General features: G+C 33.5%; 1 protein-coding gene across 6 annotated transcripts in view; it reads left to right on the top strand.

The window, feature by feature from the left end:
* LOC148607457 (synaptic vesicle 2-related protein-like) overlaps positions 1-19906 on the top strand; it is a 53687-nt gene that overhangs the window by 6176 nt on the left and 27605 nt on the right. For 4 of the 6 annotated variants that reach the window (XR_015914923.1, XM_088543825.1, XM_088543823.1 and 1 more), the window contains exons 2-4: positions 2134-2297; positions 15436-15602; positions 19234-19332. Coding sequence is in view for 5 of the 6 variants with exons in the window: in XM_088543825.1 (XP_088399951.1) it covers positions 2186-2297; positions 15436-15602; positions 19234-19332 (378 nt within the window). In the remaining variant the exon portion in view is untranslated. Of the gene's footprint in view, positions 1-2133; positions 2298-7267; positions 7406-15435; positions 15603-19233; positions 19333-19906 lie in introns of those variants that run through there. The other 2 variants (XM_088543827.1, XM_088543826.1) reach the window with 1 other exon arrangement.

Genomic DNA, 19906 nt, shown 5'->3' with positions numbered 1-19906 from the left:
GAAAAAAGGTTGGACCTTTACTTTCTCAAAATTAAAGGAAATTTTATCCTAACCACCCTCCCCAAAATCAAATGGTTGCTCCCTTACAAAGTTATGGTGAAAAGGGTGAAATCCTAGGGAAAATACTGGGAACACTAAAAGGGCTCACATGAAGAACAACACAAAAGAATTAAAAAAGACACTAAAAAACATAACACAAACCCTGCTAAACATCAAGGTGAACTCAGATGCCCTAGAAGAAGGATCAGTTTCTACTTCTTGTAAAAACTGGAACAAAAAATATGTATGGGTAGCAGGAAGCCTATAGACATCTTTTATGGCACGAAATAAAAAAAGGATATGTTTTCACGGTTGTGTAATTTCTATTAAAAGCAATCATACATGTACATGTAAGCAGTGTACATGTACCTGTGTACAGCATTATAGTTAAAAGTAGGATTTTCTAATAGAGATCACTTAATTGTAGACACACCTGTTGCAGTTTAGCTCGAGACAAAAAATTTATAGCCATCATATCTGCAACATGTACACTGTTCATAGCAGCTTGAATTGTATGGAACTGAAACAATGTTGTTACTGTTAAGTTTTATTGCAAGTTTATTCAAGGTTATATGGAAGTCAAATACATTTTCTGTATGACAATATTTTCTGTAAGTCAATACTTTTTATTTAGACACTCCCTTGTCATCACAGCTTTAATTACTAATTAAAATAAGGGTTTGGTTGTAAATATTTGTACAAATTAAGGTTGATTTTAAGGACATCATTTACATTTGACAGTTGCATGTTAGCAGATATCGTAAATTAAGAATACATCTACTACATGTACATGTACCAATAGGTTCATCTCTGTACACAGGGAAATATTTTTCATGTGAAATTCATGTTGATCCAGTTTCATGTGCAATTCAGGTTAAATTCATATGAAATTAACATGATTTTCACGTGAAATTCACTAAACATGAATTTCATGTGAACATTTTGTGTGAATTTCATGAGAAGGCTCCATTCATCCGAATTTCACATGAACTCTGTCACTTAGTTTATTTGCTCAATTCAGGTGAAAATCTTGTGAAATAATTTTGCCTGTGTATAACTACTTAAAAGTGAATTTATAGCATATTATCCAAGACGTGTATTTGGTTATTGTTTGCTGACTGGGAAGGAGGGGTGTATACTGTATAATATCATATATTTAGATAAAAATATACCTTTTTTGTATATGCATTATAAGTGTTTAAATCCTATATCATTTACCCTATATCGCACCCCTTCACCAACCATACTTAAAAATATAGTTAAAATATATGATAAAATGAACATGCCATGTCAAAATCTCTATCACATGCTGTATCAACCCTTGACCTATACCACCCTGAGGGCGATGACCTTTGGGATGATATAGAAGTCCAGGGTTGATACAGCATGTGATACAGACTTTGGCATGTGATATTCAGTATTTCCTTGTCTATTGTCTGTTTTCTCTGTAACTACATGTACTTGTCACATCTACTTTACATTTATTATAGCCTTATGTACATGAAGGTGAACTAATATTGTAGGATTTAATTTCTGGCTGTGGCAGCACCTGGCCAACAGTTTCTGTTTTTAAAATAAATTTTAAAATTTATACTGAGGTTTGGCTTGGGATTATCAATAGTGGGCATTTGCTTAGAGATTTCTTTCCTTTTTGCTTTTGAAAATATAGCCATGTCATGTTAGCAACAGATATATTTGCCCTAAAGAACTCATAAGGTAAATAGACTAGCAGTCTAGCTAGTTTAATCTTAGTGGCATTTGGCTTGGAATGTACCTCTAACTGTACAGCATATTTTTTTTTAAACAAATAAGTAGAATTGTATATTTTGTTTATAAATTGTCTTTTGTCTTTACACATGTAAGCCATTGACCAAGAGGGCATAGCCTGGGTTTATTAAAAAAAAACTTAATTGAGGATTCCTCAAATCCTTCCTCAAGTAAAATTCTGACCAATCAGATCATTTGAAATTGAAAATTGAGGAAAAAGTTTTGTTGAAATGTTGTCTGACACCAGACTAAAAAAGCTTGAATCATTAAATCATTTATATATGTTCTTTAATAATTATGTAACATCAATTCTTTCCTTTCATGCAGATTTGAAGATAAAATACCAGTTGTGTACTGTAAAGGGTTATACTACAGTAAAATGGAGTCCATATTTAGTTCCACTGATTCTTCAGCCTACAGTAAGCCATCCAAATTAACCATGAGATACACCAAGCTACACATGGGGGAACATAATGGCTCTGTTGATCAAGGTAAGAGTCAGTTGTGCTGGTTTTTCCAATGCAGTTGATATACATGTAGTTTCACTTAAAAAAAATTTACCCTTTTGATCTTAAAGACGCTCTTCTATTGAAACGCAAGTCACCTGATCACAATTCTGTTTCCCAATTGGTCAAAAACTGATATCTTTGTGGCGTTTGAAAAAACCATCAAAAATTGAAATTGCATGCCATGTGTTATTTGGGATTACTTGATGATGTCTGACCTTTTGTCCTAATTTCCTCACAGTAATCTTTACCCCAAATAGATGGATTAATTTACTATCTGGTATGTGTGCTTAATATATAGGTAGGACATATATTGTATGAAATTTTGGTTGTTTTCCATCATTAACTTCCTGTTTCATGCGACTTGTATGAGCAGGTTTAACATTTTGTTTTGTTATTCCGTGATTTGGATTAAAGTTTTTATAATACTACATTTTCTGTTGATATTCATTAACTTAATGGGCCATTCTTTGAACATATCTTATAAATATTTCTGATTTTAATGGAATCATTTCAGTTTGAATGTGATGATTGTCACATTTACTTCCTGTTCCTGATGATTGATTTTAGCTTTGTAATTTGTATAATTATAAACTTTGGAATGGTCAATGTGGGAGATTCTCTCCCATTGACACTGTCTCATGTAGGAGATTTTCCCAACTGACACTGTCTCATGTAGGAAATTCTCCCACATTGACACTGTCTCATGTAGGAGATTCTGCCCCATTGACACTTGTCTCATGTAGGAGATTCTCCCCCATTGACACTGTCTCATGTAGGAGATTCTTGCCCATTGACACTCTCTCATGTAGGAGACTTTCTCCCACTGACACTGTATCATGTAGGAGATTCACATCCATTGACATTGTCTCATGTAGGAGATTCTCCTCAATTGACACTGTTTAATGTAGGAGATTCTCCCCCATTGACACCGTCTCATGTAGGAGACTTTCCCCTATTCACACTGTCTCATGTTGGGGACTTTCCTGCATTGACACTGTCTCATTAAGGAGATTATTGAACATTGTCACTGTCTCATGTAGGAGATTCTCCACTATTGACACTGCCTCACGTAGGAGATTTCCCCCCATTGACACTGTCTCATGTAGGAGATTCTTTCACATTGTCACTGTCTCATGTAGGAGATTCTCCCCCATTTATACTCTCACATTTAGGAGACTTTCCCCCATTGACACTGTCTAATGTAGGAGATTCTCCCCCCACCCATTGACACTGTCTCATGTAGGAGATTCTCCCCATTGACACTTGTCTCATGTGCTAGATTCTACCCCACTGACACTTGTCCCTTGTGGGAGATTCTCCCCCATTGACACTATTTCATATAGGAGATTCTCCCCCATTGACACTGTCTCACGTAGGAGATTCTCCCCCATTGACACTGTCTCACATAGGAGATTCTCCCCCATTGACACTGTCTCACATAGGAGATTCTCCCCCATTGACACTGTCTCATGTAGGAGATTCTCCCCCATTGACACTATTTCACATAGGAGATATTGATGTTAAAACAATTTATATGTAAACATTCAATTATTTAAATATTTTTTGCAAATATAATTTTTATTTGTCTGAATGGTAGTTTCAACCCTTTTCCATCAAAGATTGATCCTCTATACCCGTTGTCTCTGTAGCCAATTCACACTCATTTCAAGAACCAATGGTGAGGTGAAAATTTTTTGTGCAGGTAGTTCTATTGAATTATGAGTTACTGTAAATGTATTAATTTTGGCGGTTGCTAAATTTTGAGGATTCTGTCAAGTGAAAATAATCACGGTTTCCAAAAAAAGATTACCGTTATATAGTGTTAAATATCAGTTTCGTGTGTACTATTTTTCATGGTTTTCTGTCCAAATAGCGAAAATTAGTATCTTTACAGTATATACATCAATATCTTAACTACATGGAATTAAGCTATGTGTTTACATTTTAACACAATTATGATTTCCTCCTCAATTAAATTTTACAATTAAGAGAACACTCAATCACCTAAAGTTAAAATGAAGAAAAAAAATGGAAAAAGGAACCTTGTAGCCTTGGTTTTTACCACACCACTAACTTTATACATGTAGTTTGAAATTTGAACTTTACCTGATACATGTATAAAAAAAATATGAAACTTGATTCGTAGAACTGCATGTATATTTGAATCTTGTAAATAGCCAAAAAGTGATAGTTTGTTTCCACAAGCAGGAAAAAAATAGGGTATGTAGGTTGGGAATGTTTTTTTTTTTTTAAAACATTTTACATTTAGATAATATGGAAACAGTCTAGACAAAAACGGTGTTTGAGCCAAAATGGCCATAAAATGTTTAGGGTATCAACCAAAAAAGGTTAGTTAGGGTGATTGGAAACAGGCATGTTATTTTTATTTTATTTTATTTATTTATTTATTTTTTTGGGGGGGGGGGGGCTGAGATTGCAGTATTTAATCTATAAAGTAGTTTCTTTTGCTTTTTTACTATATGGAAAAAATGCCCCTATTTGCATTCAAGAAATATACAGCAAGCGAAAGATTCTGATTTTGATAGTTGTTGCCATACATGTAGTTGTTGACATACATGTAGTTGTTGCCATACATGTAGTTGTTGACATACATGTAGTTGTTGCCATACATGTAGTTGTTGACATACATGTAGTTGCAGAATAAATCAAATTCAAAACAAATTGATAAAATGACTTATTCCCCTTTGCACCTAAGTTTCAACATGGCATAGATTTTGGGATTATATGAATAAGAGTAAATGCATTAAAAATAAACTCCCCCATTGCCTAAAACATGTTCAATTCAAATCCAGTTCGTATTTTACACCAGGTCTTAATAAAGTTTCAGAAATTAGGATTTTAAGGAAGTAGACCTAGGGTGAGGGACATAACTTATGAAGTCAGTGATATGTTTGTATCATATTCAATATCACCAAAGGCTATCAAGCTTTCATTTGACACAGAATGAAATTAATCTAAGTTACTTTGATGCTTACATGACATTGATGTAAAATGCTGAATACAAACGTTCCAATGATTTTTAAGAGTTGTGTTCCTTACACTAGGTGTACCTCCTTAATGCATTCATACTTTTGAAATGTTTCAGACCATAGGGTTATATTGTGTGTTTAATTTTTTCCACTTTCATGCGTTGAAAATCATGAGACTCCACCTCTGGGCTTAATGTTGTGGAAAAAATCAGAAGTGCAAAACAAAGAACCAGCATATTTCAAAGGGTTTAAAATGAAATACATGTATCTTATAAACTATATTAGACTGAAATAATATTATTCAATCCACTGGCTACATTTCTTCCCTTTGTGGCAAGTTGTTATCCCTTAAAGGTTAGGTCCTTGTGATATCATGTATATTTAATGTATTTGAACATACAGCCATCTTTAAACCAATTTTAATGGGCCTGGTTTCTTAAAAGTTTTGATTGGAGGTCTGACCCACATGCAGTTTCTTGTATTTATTCTGGATTTGGCCTATTAAGTCGTCCAAATAGTGGGTACTCAAACCCTATATTAGATAGGGGTGTTTGCCCTTCCATCCAGCCATACTTCCGTCCTTCTGTAACCCTAAGGGGTACTGTACACATCTCTTACCCATTACTCCTCCAAAACCTCTGAATTGAATGATTAAACTTTCCAAAATCTTCATTGCATATTCTCATTGTGCACATCCTATTTTAGATTTTGATCCACATTGATTTCTGGGTTTCACTAAGCAGAACATAGACTTGATGTTATGAATATTATGACAAGGGGGTACCCATCTCTCTCTGTCACTCCTTCTATACTGCTGAATGCATTTGAATGAAACTTTGACACAGTCTTTAACAGAATTTTGGTTTATGCAGTGTTTGTTTTCAATAGGATTTTGTTAAATGGAGTATTTGGTTTCTACATGATTTTGTTTTTTGCAGTTTTATGTTTCTACGGGATTTTGATATATGCAAGGTTTTGTTTCTACAGGATTTTGATTTAGGCAGTGTTTAGTTTTGACAGGATTTTGGTTTATGCAGCATTTAGTAGAAATAGGAGTTTGGTTTATGAAAGGGGACTGGAATTTACATTCATGCATGGATAGTGTCTTCATGATTTCTAGCCCTGTGCAGATCCAGATGTCAAAAGAATAAGCCTGCAGCAGGGCTAAGCTTGTCGTAAAAGGCTGTTAAATAGTGCTCAGGACCCTGACCGGGAGCTAGGGCAATGTGCCAACAGAGCAACTTAGTTGTGTGCCTTAGTTGGTGGAATTGGATACCTCTGGCACGCTACATGCTGGGGTCGGCAGGCCATAATATGGAAAACCTGACTGCAAACCATAATGATGCAACATGTTGGGAAAAATGACACATTTTTCCTACATTAAAGAACCCTGCTGTGGTATTTGATAGGAGTAAGAACCTTTGCAGTCTGCCACAGGAGGCTAAATTGCCCGACCTTGTCCTTTCCCTATTTCCAGTGGCAATTATAATTTGTCAACCCTATTATTCTTATTATCCATACCATTTTTGCATCATTATATCATAATCATTTTATCATCCATTTCATGTTCATCGCCCAGATATAGATGAAATACTGCTGCTTGGGCTATCAACACCAACAATAAATCAATCAATCAAGATCTCTATTGATAACATTGTAGTGGGTCTAGTTTACAGGGTTTTATTGTTCACATGAATGAAAAGTGTATATTTTTATTTAGAGCTATTGATATTTAATCAAAGTGAAAACTAAACTGAACATATGTTACCATAATGTACATGTAATCAACATTTAGATGAATGAAAAATTTTGCTTGCTTTTACCAGCATATCGATTTTATGTCAGTATATTTAAAAATCTTGGTAATAATAATATTTTGACTGGATTTGATGGGGTTTTTTTTTGTAAAATTTGGTGTCATTACCTTTTAACAACACATACATGTACATATATATTTTTATTGTACATGTATAGGAAATAAAGGATGTGATTCAGTGATAATTTGACATTTAAAATTGACCTTTTGATATCAGTAGATTTCACCCTTCAGTACATGTTGATGATTAAACTGTTTATATTGGGAACAAATTTCTACTTATGGTAAGATTCAGGAAAGATATTGTCAACTGTATTGTTCTGTTCATTTTTTTCTTTTTTAATAGAACATTATAGTTGGTCTTAATCACATTTTGTTTTAATTTGTCTGCGGAGTGGAATGGGCTGTATAATTTCTGATGCAAATTAAAACCTAAAATGAAGTATTACCTTTATGAGAAACTGAAAGTTGAAAGTACATTTTATCAAATCATTTAACTTTTTATTACACGAATGTGTGGTATTACAAAACATGATACTAGAAATGGATTTTTCTGCCTTAATTGACAACAGCAATAACAAAAAAAAAAAAAAAAAATTGAAAAGGCCCTTTTCAGCGTTCTAGGATTTTTCAAAATTTTAGGTTTCCATTGAAAAATTCAAAATGATGATTCACTTTCCTACTCTTGAAGTTTGGTTTCCAAACTTAACAAATTCTTTAGAAAATTTAACCTTTCTACTTGCCGAAGGAAAAGTGGAGCATTTTAAAGAACTTTCCCACACCATACTTGTACTGGGTGACAGGAAAGTGGAATCCTAGAACACTGCTTTTATTCTTGGAACATGTGGAAATTCTTGCATCAAAGTCATAAAAATGTTTCAAACATCTACATGTATTACATAGCTCTCATACAAGGTAAACAAACCACAAAAATATTTAATATGTTTTATCTTACCTTTGGTGTGTTATTTATGTCTTGTATATTAAATATGTACAAACTTTTTCGTGGTTGGTTGCCTTTCATAACCATACAAGTAAAAGGTAATTAAAAAAAAAAATCGTGTAACAAATTTTATTTCAAAGTACCTGGTCCAAATGATGAAGTGTTTATTTTGTGATGACTTTATCACATCAACAGCTGGCTCCATTTGTTTGATTAGGTCATCAGTTCATACACAAGACCTTCAGGCCAGTAATTTTTATTGCCACTGAATATTGACCTCAAATGAAATGTATGAATATTATTCCCAGGTCTATTTTTGCATTTCCAATTTTTTTTCAAAATAGGCTACCATGAATGAGATTTAATAAATTCAAATATACATGTATATTTGCGATCCTTTTTGATAAAACTAGACGATTTTCACTGGTGCATCTGTATGTGTTGAATATATTTCACAAAATCCTTTATATTGTATAATGCCTCAAGCTTAAATGATGTTTAAAATTAGAGCTGAGAACTCATGTACAAATGTACTAATAAAAGGAATATTTGAACTACGCTGTTATTCACCTGGGTTTCAGATCTTACCTTTTAGTGTGGATTAATTTTTAATTTGATAAATCTTTTGACATTACATGTAAGTACAGTTAGCATTATAGTTATATACAATATCACGTCCTGATCTTTTGTGTCAGGTAAAATTTGAAAACTTCATGTGAACTATCTTTATTTGCTTCAGTATGGCAAGCAAGAAAAATTCTCAAAAACAAATTGCCACAAATAAATGCCCTTGTCAGGAATACATGATTAACTGAGTGTAAGTCATGGCAATTTTATTTTTGCTATTTTCCCAGTCATACCTGTAACTCAAAATAAATTATCGTGAACATTATACTATAATTTGGGGAAAGATCGCGAATTTAAAACTGTGCAAAAGTAATTTGATCATAAAAACAGTGAAAAGTAGACAGCATGAAATTTCCAGCGAAAATAAGTTGGTTTACAGTATACAAAGTGTGGAAATTTTCCTGGTACACAGACTGGTACCATCAGGAGTTCCTGTTATCCACAGCATGTGTCCTTTAATGTTTTTCTGTTTTATTTCATTGACAGTTTGAGAATTTCTCATGGGATAAATTAGGAATTTACATCAGGAAAAGGTGTATTGACTTTTCTCAATTTTAAAATCAATGGTACCCTACAGGAAAAGCGAAAGTCCTAAATAAAGTTGATAAAAGAGGGTGAAGGTCACGTCCTTAGTAAATCAAATGTTTGAAGGCCCTATACGTAGGTCAAGAATTTAAGATCCTGAACCACTGAACCCAACACTTACTTGAACCTACATTATTTAAAAATTTTGAATCTATTAAGCTTTAACTTGAAGTGTTATTAATATACAATACCTGAACCAATCAGCATAATTATTATACTGATCCATCATTAGTCATCAATCAATTTCTGATCAGTCATTGATCCTTCTAACTGTTAAAACCAGTGATTGCTTTCATTTTTCATCAGCCTGATCAGTTGATACATTTTTCATAATTCATTTGTTTTGGTTTTCAATTTTGAAAATACACCCACCAATTTTTTTTTCGTTCTTTCTTGTCAAACATTTTTAAAAGAAAACAGTTATCATATTATTGATACTTTGCTCTCAAACATAACTTTTTCATGTAACAATTTTTCATTGAGACATAAAATAAATTTAGGATAACAAATGTAGCAAGAATTGCTTCTGTCATTCAAATGGCAAGATATAATATTTTACAAGTGCTTTACACTTTCAAACTACTTAACTTTACTTAAATTGATTGTATCATTACAAAAATATAATGGTAACTTGTTATTTCATTTTTTTACCTCTATTGCTGAAAACTATTTGCCATTGCATGAACAGGCGGTATGTTTTAATATCAATCAATGAATCAAATATGATTTGAAGTATTCAATCTCATATTTTATAAGTACAAATTGGTGTTATTATCCTATGTAATCACATCACTTTATACAGTATGTTATTCTGAATTTTTGTCAATAACTATTTACATGATTGTATCAGTCTATATTGTTTTCATAAATGAGAAATGATAGCTATTTACATGATTGTATCTGTCTCCATTGTTATCATAAATGAGAAATGATAGCTATTTACATGATTGTATCTGTCTCCATTGTTATCTCAAATGAGAAATGTAACCATATGTTGAACAGCTGCATTATATTATTTTCTAGATCTTTAACTTTTCATTTAAAATTGTCAATTTTTTCTATTATTCCTCCAGCCCTTGGGTATGAAGTGTTTATATCACAGCTTTTATGTTACGCTAGAGCCTACTGAAGCTACACAGATTTTTTGTACCGTGCTAAATCTAACTTCCTACAAAATGAGCTGTTTGAACAAGAATTAATATATTGCTTCAACAGTCAAGTCATTAGTTCCAAAAATTTAAGGTTGACATCATGAACTTTTTTATCTTTATGATTTGGTCTTTCAACAGATTTGTTCACAATGCTGTAGTTTCGATCTTTTGTTTAAAGCCAGGTTGACACCATAGATCAACTTGACAGGTGTTTTTAGAAAAGCAAGGGACACTTACCCTACCAGTGCACATGGTCTTTGCTCATTTTAGTTCATTTGTGTTATTTATGGATTTAAATTGTCTGCTACGTTGATCTTGTAGTCTTTATCCAAGGTATTGAACAATGTCATTGAAAGAAGTATACTTTTTGTGTAACTGCAATGCATGTACTCTCATTCAAATGTGCACGGCATGGCAAAAGCAGGGTCAGATCCAGAAGTTTATAAAAGGGTTTAGTGTCTCTGATCCAGAATTTATAACAATTTAAAGAGGGGGGGGTCCTGTCTTTCATTTGGCCTTTTTTGTTAAAATTTGCACAAAATTGCAAAATTTTTCATTAAAAGATGGGTTACAACTTGGAAATCAACTCATTGGTTTGGCCACTAGTAACTGCATCCTACGAACACTATTTTAGGTGTACGATTATACAAATAATTATTCCTCCAAACACATTTACAATTAATGGTTATGACACAGTCATATATACTGTTCAAAGTTGTTGCATCAAGTATTTCTTGCTACCTCAGACAGTGATTTAGCTAGCGCTCGCCATTTTCGCCATTGACGAATGATTTTCGAAAGTGACGAATTTTTCTCGTGCACGATTCGTCACTTGATAATCGCGATAGAAGCATTCCTTTAAACGCATGCTAGGAGGGTTTAAATGCATGATAGAAGCATTTGTTTAAATGCACAGTGGGAGTGTTTGTTTAAATGCACGATAGGAGCATTTGTTTAAATGCACAATACGAGCGTTCATTTAAACGCACAATAGAAGAATTTGTTTATTTTTGTACTTTGATTATTTCCTTGATTAAACTGTTATTTTTATATTTTTTGCTATTAATAATTTATTTAATTTCATTAATTTTATTTTCTATTTTTCTGGCTTCATTATATGTCAATGATATTATTTTTTCGTCGTTCATCTATTGTGCGTTTAAATGCACGATGTGAGTGTTCGTCTGTCGTGTCTTTAAATGCACACTAGGAGTGTTCGTTTCTCGTGTGTTTCAATGCACGCTAGGAGCATTCGTTTATAGTGCCTTTGGTAAACGTTTAGCATGTGTTTAGGTATTGTTCGTGCAGGAAACCTAAACGTCTCAAGGAGTGTAAATATGCCTCTACTTAAAATGTGTGTGTAAAAGCTTAATATTAAGATATACGTCTCTACATGTGTAAAAGTTTGCAAATAATGTATACATCTCTTAAAAATAACAAAAACGTATCTACACATGTAAAAGCTTGGAAATAACTAATATCATATATTGATTCATATACATAGCAAGTTATTCTCCAGTGTGCACCACAGGCATTTAGGTTATTTTAAACAGACAGTAAGAATATAACAGTCATTCCTTATAATTTAATTTAAATATCAAAATTCAACAAGTAAATTATTTTAAAAGGTTGATGATGTCACATTACAAAATTTGGTCTTTGAGATGATGGACTAAACTTTCTATCCAATCAGAAAGTGTGTTTCTTCTGAAATTTTATCATTTATAAATGCTGTTGAAAAAAATCTTTTATATGGAAAATACACCTCTTTTTAGTCGTAAAAAGCTTTGAAATAGCAAATATACCTCTACATAGGTGTAAAGGCTTGTTTCCCTGTTTTGTTTTGGCTCCTAATCTGCTCCAGTATTTTTTTTTTGTATATTATGTATCTTGATCAGAGTAAGTTTTACAAATTTATATGATTTTGCAGAATTAGGTCAAGTTGGCTGTTGCTGTTATTTTTTAAAAGATCAAAATATTATTGTAAATTTGTATCTGTAAGTCCAAATGATTTGTTCTTAATTTGTCCAAATAATTTTTAATTGAAATTCTAATTTGTACTGGATTGAAAGCAGTGTAGAAATGATCTCAAATTTTTTCAAGGACAAATCAGAATTCTTCATTGCAGTGTGTGAAACCTTTGTTTTATTTTCCTTACAAGATGGTTGAGTAACTTTTCATATCAACTCACCAAAATAAAACTTCAGTTATCCACCTTGGTTCAACTACAACCCATAAATACTAAAAGTAAAGTGTTAGGTGGATAGAAATGTTTGGAAATGTTTTGATAATAAAAAACTGAATTTTCAGAGTCACTTCACTCAATAATTAACATTAGCCAAATGCAACATGTGCAATTTTATTTGCCTTTAAGTGTAAGTATTTGTAAGGACTAGGCAAAATGGGAAAATCTGAAACATGCATGTCAAAAACCCATTGATATGACAGTATAATTTCACTCAAGGATGCTTTCTCTATTTGAAAATACCATTATTTGATCCCTGCAACACTGGATGTCGTCATAAATTTTTGAATAGATCATTGGAAAATTGAGGTTTTTGACAGAGTTATCTGCCTTTGAAATGTTCGTTTTCAGTACATGAAAATATAACTCATTTCCAGCATGATTTGGAAAATCTTCTATTTTCTTGATTCTGATGGTGCAAAAAGTCAAATTACACTTTCAAAATGGTGGTTTTTTTCATACCTTGTTTCACCCACTGTCTGATTCTTACAGAGACTGACACTTAAGTGTGTTGGCTAGTGGAGGCTTCACACACTGAAATTGTATTAAAGGATCCTGGATTACGCTGCAATAACTACACATTTAACATTCATTCAGCTTGACAATGAATCGGTATTAATGCTGCAATAACTACGTATTTTATATTTGTCAGCTTGACAATGAATTGGCATTAATACTGCAATAACTATGTATTTTATATATTTTATATTTGTCGGCTTGACAATGAATAGGTACAGTGAAATCTAACCCTTTTTGGACTGTAGAAAATGTTTACTTTACACATATTTTTCCATGCAGGTTCGAAATACATTTAAACTAATAGGAAAGGACTTGGAAATATATCTGGTTTAGTTTTATGGTTAATTCAGGATTTTGTTTAGACAAGTTTTCAATTTGTTCAGGGTTTAGTTAAGGTAGGTTTTCAGTTTTTTAAGGGTTTGGCTAAGACAGGTTTTCAGTCTACTCAGGGTTTGGTTCAGACAGGTTTTCTGTTGATTCAGGATTTGGTTCAAACAGGTTTTCTGTTGATTCAGGGTTTGGTTTAGACATGTCTTCTGTTGATTCAGGATTTGGCTTAGACAGGATTTCTGTTGATTCAGGGTTTGGTTTAGACAGGTTTTCTGTTGATTCAGGGTTTGGTTTAGACAGGTCTTCTATTGATTCAGGGTTTGGCTTAGACAGGTTTTCTGTTGATTTAGGGTTTGGTTTAGACAGGTCTTCTATTGATTCAAGGTTTGGTTCAGACATGTTTTCTGTTGAATCAGGGGTTGGTTTAGACAGGTTTTCTGTTGATTCAGGGTTTGGTTTAGACAGGTTTTCTTTTGATTCAGGATTTGGTTTAGGCAGGTTTTTTGTTGATTCAGGGTTTGTTCAGACAGGTTTTCTGTAGATTCAGGGTTTGTTCAGACAGGTCTTCTGTTGATTCAGGGGTTGGTTTAGACAGGTTTTCTGTTGATTCAGGGGTTTGTGTAGACAGGTTTTCTGTTGATTTAGGGTTTGGTTTAGACAGGTCTTCTGTTGATTCAGGGTTTTGTGTAGACAGGTTTTCTGTTGATTTCGGGTTTGGTTTAGACAGTTCTTCTGTTGATTCAGGGTTTTGTGTAGACAGGTTTTCTGTTGATTCAGGGTTTGTTCAGATAGGTTTTTTGTTGATTCAGGGTTTGTTCAGACAGATTTTCTGTAGATTCAGGGTTTGTTCAGACAGGTCTTCTGTTGATTCAGGGGTTGGTTTAGACAGGTTTTCTGTTGATCCAGGGTTTGATGTAGACAGGTTTTCTGTTGATTCAGGGTTTGATTTAGACAGGTTTTCTGTTTATTCAGGGTTTGGCTTAGACAGGTTTTCTGTTGATTCAGGGTTTGGCTTAGATAGGTTTTCTGTCTGTTGATTCAGAGTTTGGTTCGGACAGGTTTTCTGTTGATTCAGGGTTTGGTGTAGACAGGTTTTCTGTTGATTCAGGGTTTGGTTTAGACAGGTTTTCTGTTTATTCAGGGTTTGGCTTAGATAGGTTTTCTGTTGATACAGGGTTTTGCTTAGATACGTTTTCTGTTGATTCAGGGTTTGGTTCAGACATGTTTTCTGTTGATTCAGGGTTTGGTTTAGACAGGTTTTCTGTTGATTCAGGGTTTGGTTTAGACATGTTTTCTATTGATTCGGGATTTGGTTTAGGCAGGTTTTCTGTTGAATCAGGGTTTGGTTCAGACAGGTTTTCTGTTGATTCAGGGTTTGGTTTAGACAGGTTTTCTGTTGATTCAGGATTTGGTTTAGGCAGGTTTTCTGTTGAATCAGGGTTCGGTTCAGACAGGTTTTCTGTTGATTCAGGGTTTGGTTTAGACAGGTTTTCTTTTGATTCAGGATTTGGTTTAGGCAGGTTTTCTGTTGATTCAGGGGTTGGTTCAGACAGGTTTTCTATTGATTCAGGGTTTGTTCAGACAGGTCTTTTATTGATTCAGCGTTTGTTCAGACAGGTTTTCTGTAGATTCAGGGTTTGGTTCAGACAGGTTTTACTGTATTATACTCTTTCTATTACTTTTTAAGACAATGGTTTTATAATACACACCAGCTGCATAAGATTTGCCCTTATATTAACAAACATTACATGTTTAATTGTCAAATAAAGAAAAACTCAATTTTTGATATGATAAACTGAAATGCTGTAGAATGCAAGATATGTTAAAAAGCATTGGATAATTAGTTGTACAGAGATAGATTCTAGCTACTGCTAACACCTTGTTTAAAGTTGACATTTTACATTGTATTTTCAGAGCTAGAATCAATTGCCCTACTTGAATCAGAACCTGACTCAGAATCAGAAATAGAGATGTATACTCAGGAGTCTAACAAAAAACAATTTACGGTGGAGGAAGCTGTTGAAGCAATAGGCTTTGGCTGTTTCCAAATCCGACTGTATTTCATGTGTAGCTTGTTCACGGTAAGATTTTATATTACAGTGCATCAGAGTTTGATACTAACTTCATTTGTTTGGTGGTTAACAGGATTACGTCAGAGGTAAAACAGGTAGTCCGTAGACGGTAATGACATATAGGACTACCACAAACATTTTTTAAGTAGTCCTCTTGAAAATTAGGATTGCTTAGGACTACCGGACTACTGTTAGTGTCAATCCCTGAGTGTATACAATGATGGTGTTAGTGATTAGAGTTTGTGTCTTCTATTGATTGATTGATAAATCTCTTTTGAATTGTTTTAGGTATTTCACTATAACACAATTGATTCATTCCTTAGATAGGTATTTGAATCTAAGTTTGAGTTAAAATTTCCCTCTGAATCATCCGGAGGAGCTCATTTAATCAAGGAAAGACCAACTCTATCTCATGAACATTATCATTTTATTAGTTGTAAAACATGCTATTGTGGAAGTGCCATTGCTCAGGTGTACCAGATTTTCTGTTGTTTGTGGTTTGGTCAGACTTCAACAAAATGGTAGACTGGGGATGTTTGATCCCTTGAAAAATATGGCCGCTTTTACTAAAAATATACCATAGGAGTAGATAGTAGTTTTGGGTATATATCTCCAAAACTTAGGTTTAACCAAATTCTGTTTTGAAGTAAAAGTGTTCAGCGTGATGAGATCTATCTGTGGTCAAATTTTCATCTTAATCTGTTAAGCCATGTTGGAGTTTTTGTCCTTTTTTGGCATTTTTGCTATATAAGTCACTAATAGTGTTAGCGACTTCTTGCACTCGTAATTTCTGTATTTAATATTCGCATATGATTTGCATTAAAGTGTAGTTATACGCCACATAATCCAACAGATCTTCACCGTGTTCACCACCACAGCGTTATAGTTCTAGCTTCATACAAGATTAAAATGTACCTCTTAAATATCATACACATGTGTTCTACGTGTGTTTCTTGCTTGTACGAGAGCCCAGTTCAGGTCCGGGTTTCAAAAGAATTGGCCTGCAGCAGCGCTAAGCTTGTCGTAAAAGGCGACTAAATAGTGCTCAGAAACCTAGCCGGGGGCTAGACGCTCTGCCCACAGAGCAACTGGGATGTGTGCCCCAAGTGGTGGAATGGAGTACCCCTGGCATGTTACATGCTGGGTTTGTCAGGCTATAATACGGAAAACCTGACCACAAACCAAAGTGGTGCATTGTGTTGGGAAAGATGTCACGTTCCTCGCACGTTAAAGAACCATGCTGTGGTATTCGATAGGAGTAGGAACCTTTGTGCTCTGCCACAGGAGGCTAAATTGCGCGACCTTTTTCTAGTGGCAATCAAAATTTGTCGACCCTATTATCCTTGTGTCCCATCCTTTTTTTTTCATTTCATGTTCATTTTATCATCCATTTCATGTTCATCATCTGAATATAACTGAAATATTGCTGCTCGGATGTTAAACCCCAACAATCAATCAATCAACATGCTTGTATTGGAACGGGAAGTTTGCATGAAAGAATCAGTTAGCTTTGAACATTTCCCATTTTCTGATTCAGGCACTGAGGCTTGTTACAAGACTGTATAGGTCATATACATTTGCTTACCCTGATATATATGAATATTCATTACCAGCTGCTAAATCTGGTTCATAAACTGGTTCCCTGTCAATATCATAAGTGACCCAAAGATCGCTACAATATACCTTTTTTAATGCCTATACATGTTTTTTGCTTGTATTAGAATCGGAAGTTTACATTAAAAGATAAAATGTTCAGTTAGCATTGAATTTATGTAATATTACCAAGTTTCCGATTCTAACACAGGCGTTTGTCACAAATGATTATATAAAGGTCATATATATTATCAGGACACTAGTATCTATATATAGCCATAACGGTAACGAAAGAGTACACAATAATATCAAGGGAACCAAGATTTTAGCGGAAAACACATGATTTTTAGAGCATATCGCATTTGTCCCATTTCAGATGTTTAAAGAGTAATCAAGGGAACCAAGGTTATAGCGGTAATCAAAAGAATGTAATCCAGGGACAAAGACCAGACATGCAGTATGTCAAAATCAGTGACAGTGAATATTTGACAATTAGCGACTTTGAAGACTTCAGTCTTCGATGTTAATGTTTTTTCTTTTAAAAATCTCCCCTGACCTGCTTAACCAACTTGAACCAAACTCAGTAGTATAAATGTTCCTGGTGTATAATGTATAGAACTGATGTGGGGATTTTTGATCCATCAAAAAACATGGCTGCCGTTACAAAAATAGAACATAGGAGTCAGACAATTGTTTTTCACATGTATCTCCAAACAGTTTTGTTGAGTCAAATTCTTTCAATTGCTGAAATTATCATTATTATATGGCTTACAAAAGTCTGCAAATTTTGGTATGAATGTTCCTTTGGGTTTTCTGAATAGAGCTGATGTGGGAATTTTTGCTTTGTTAAAAACCATTGCCTTTGTTACTAAAAATAGAACGAAGGAGTCAAGCAGAAGTTTTTCTAATATATCTCCAAAACCACTAGGTTTAGCCAAAATTTTTCTATTGTCAAAATTATCCTTATTATAAGGCCTGCAAAAGCCTGCAGGGATCAAAGTTATCGGATGACTCCTTGTTAGAGTAATTGCCCTTGAAGAGTGAAAAATATATTTTTTTAAGTTGTCAGTCTATATCTTGAAAACTGATAGATAGAAAGAAAACTTTCAATTGCTGAAAGGATCCTTATGATAAGGCTTACAAAAATCTGCAGAGGATCGAAGTTAGCCACGACTCCTTGTTAAATTTATTGTCCTTGAAAGGCAATGATGTTTTTAGCAGTTTTTATTCAATATCTTGAAAACTGTAATAGATACAAAGAAACTTTCACTTGATGAAATGAGCCTTAAGATAAGTTCTACCAAAGTCTTTTTGAGTCAAAATAGTTAGACAACTCCTTGTTAGAGTTATTGCCCTTGAAAGGCAGAAAATGAGCAATTCAGGCTCCTGGAAGCCTCTTGTTTTTCTATGGAATTCATTAATTTTGTAGTTTTTGCTCATTACTCAGTATTAATAGAAGTTTGAGAGAAATTGAAATTTCTTTTACCTCTCTAATTTAAATAGTTACAATTGTTTCAATTTGCCCTGAATTTTATCAATTATTTTTTTTGTTTCATGATAGGTAATCCTTATTAGTTCTTATTAGTTCATAAGAAGCATATGAGACCCAATGAGCAATTCAGCATAGTTTTAACCCTCAAAATCTAATATTGCGGGCTGAGGACCAATATCTCAGCCAAAATGGAAAACCTTACGCAATTATACCTTTATCAATTAACTAGTCCAATACGTCATTTTGGCCTAGGCCAATATGACGTATTGGACGGCTAAATCCCGTATTGGCACACTTTTGCATTTTGTATTGTATTTGCAGTTTTGGTCATATTTATGCTAATATTTGAACGTCCATCAATAATTACTTATAATCATTTGAGACGGCATTCAAAATAGGACCATTTGAATTTTTTGATGGATATTGTATTTTTATGTCAGTTTGTCAGTCTTAACAATAACTCGAAAAAACACTTAAAGAGATTGAAAATTTTTATGTTTTTGATTCTTTGAAATCATGTGCTTCAGTACTTCCTGTTTCCGATTGATATTTCAGGCTGCAGATGCTTTAGAAATGATGTTACTAGCTGTATTATCACCAGTGTTGCGTTGTGAGTGGGGCTTAGAGCATTTCCATGTGGCTTTCATTACGACTGTAAGTACATGTATGTAGTGCTGTGTTTTCCCTGCATAAATTTGCTGTTAAATGGTATATTTTACATGTAAGTATTTGCTCTGACCCTGGTGTCAAAAACCTAAGGAATTATTTGTGAAACTTCTAACTTATGATTGATTTACTTATAAGCAAAAACTTCAGTTGAATGTACTATGGAAGTCCATGGTTTCCGTTGCTTTTTTTTTTTTATATAAAACATGACAGGGAAAGTTGGAAACTATTTTTGTAGTCAATTGTCAGAAACAAATAGGATTTCAAATATGTAATAATTTTCCAATATCCAAGATCTATCAAACTTGAAATATTTATAACATCTACTCTATATGGTTTCACATTTGCTGTGGAGGATTTTGAGTCACTGACATGTATTTTTATACAACAGCACAAAAAACCAAAAAAGTACATAATGCTCCATACTACATAAGGAAGGCTGGAATTGAAGTGGTTTTGACTTAAAATTATGGTCCTAAAAGGGGCCATAAAGAAATATTTTTTCATTTATTTATTAATTAAAATTTCATACTGTATTTCTTTTGTTTAATTGCAAATTATT

This window comes from Perna viridis, chromosome 9 (genome assembly GCF_037379345.1).
Source record: "Perna viridis isolate PV_CMFRI_1.1 ecotype Kerala chromosome 9, ASM3737934v1, whole genome shotgun sequence".
NCBI classification, from domain to species: domain Eukaryota; kingdom Metazoa; phylum Mollusca; class Bivalvia; order Mytilida; family Mytilidae; genus Perna; species Perna viridis.
Note: the sequence above shows the minus strand (reverse complement) of the source record. Positions and strands in the feature narration are given on the sequence as shown.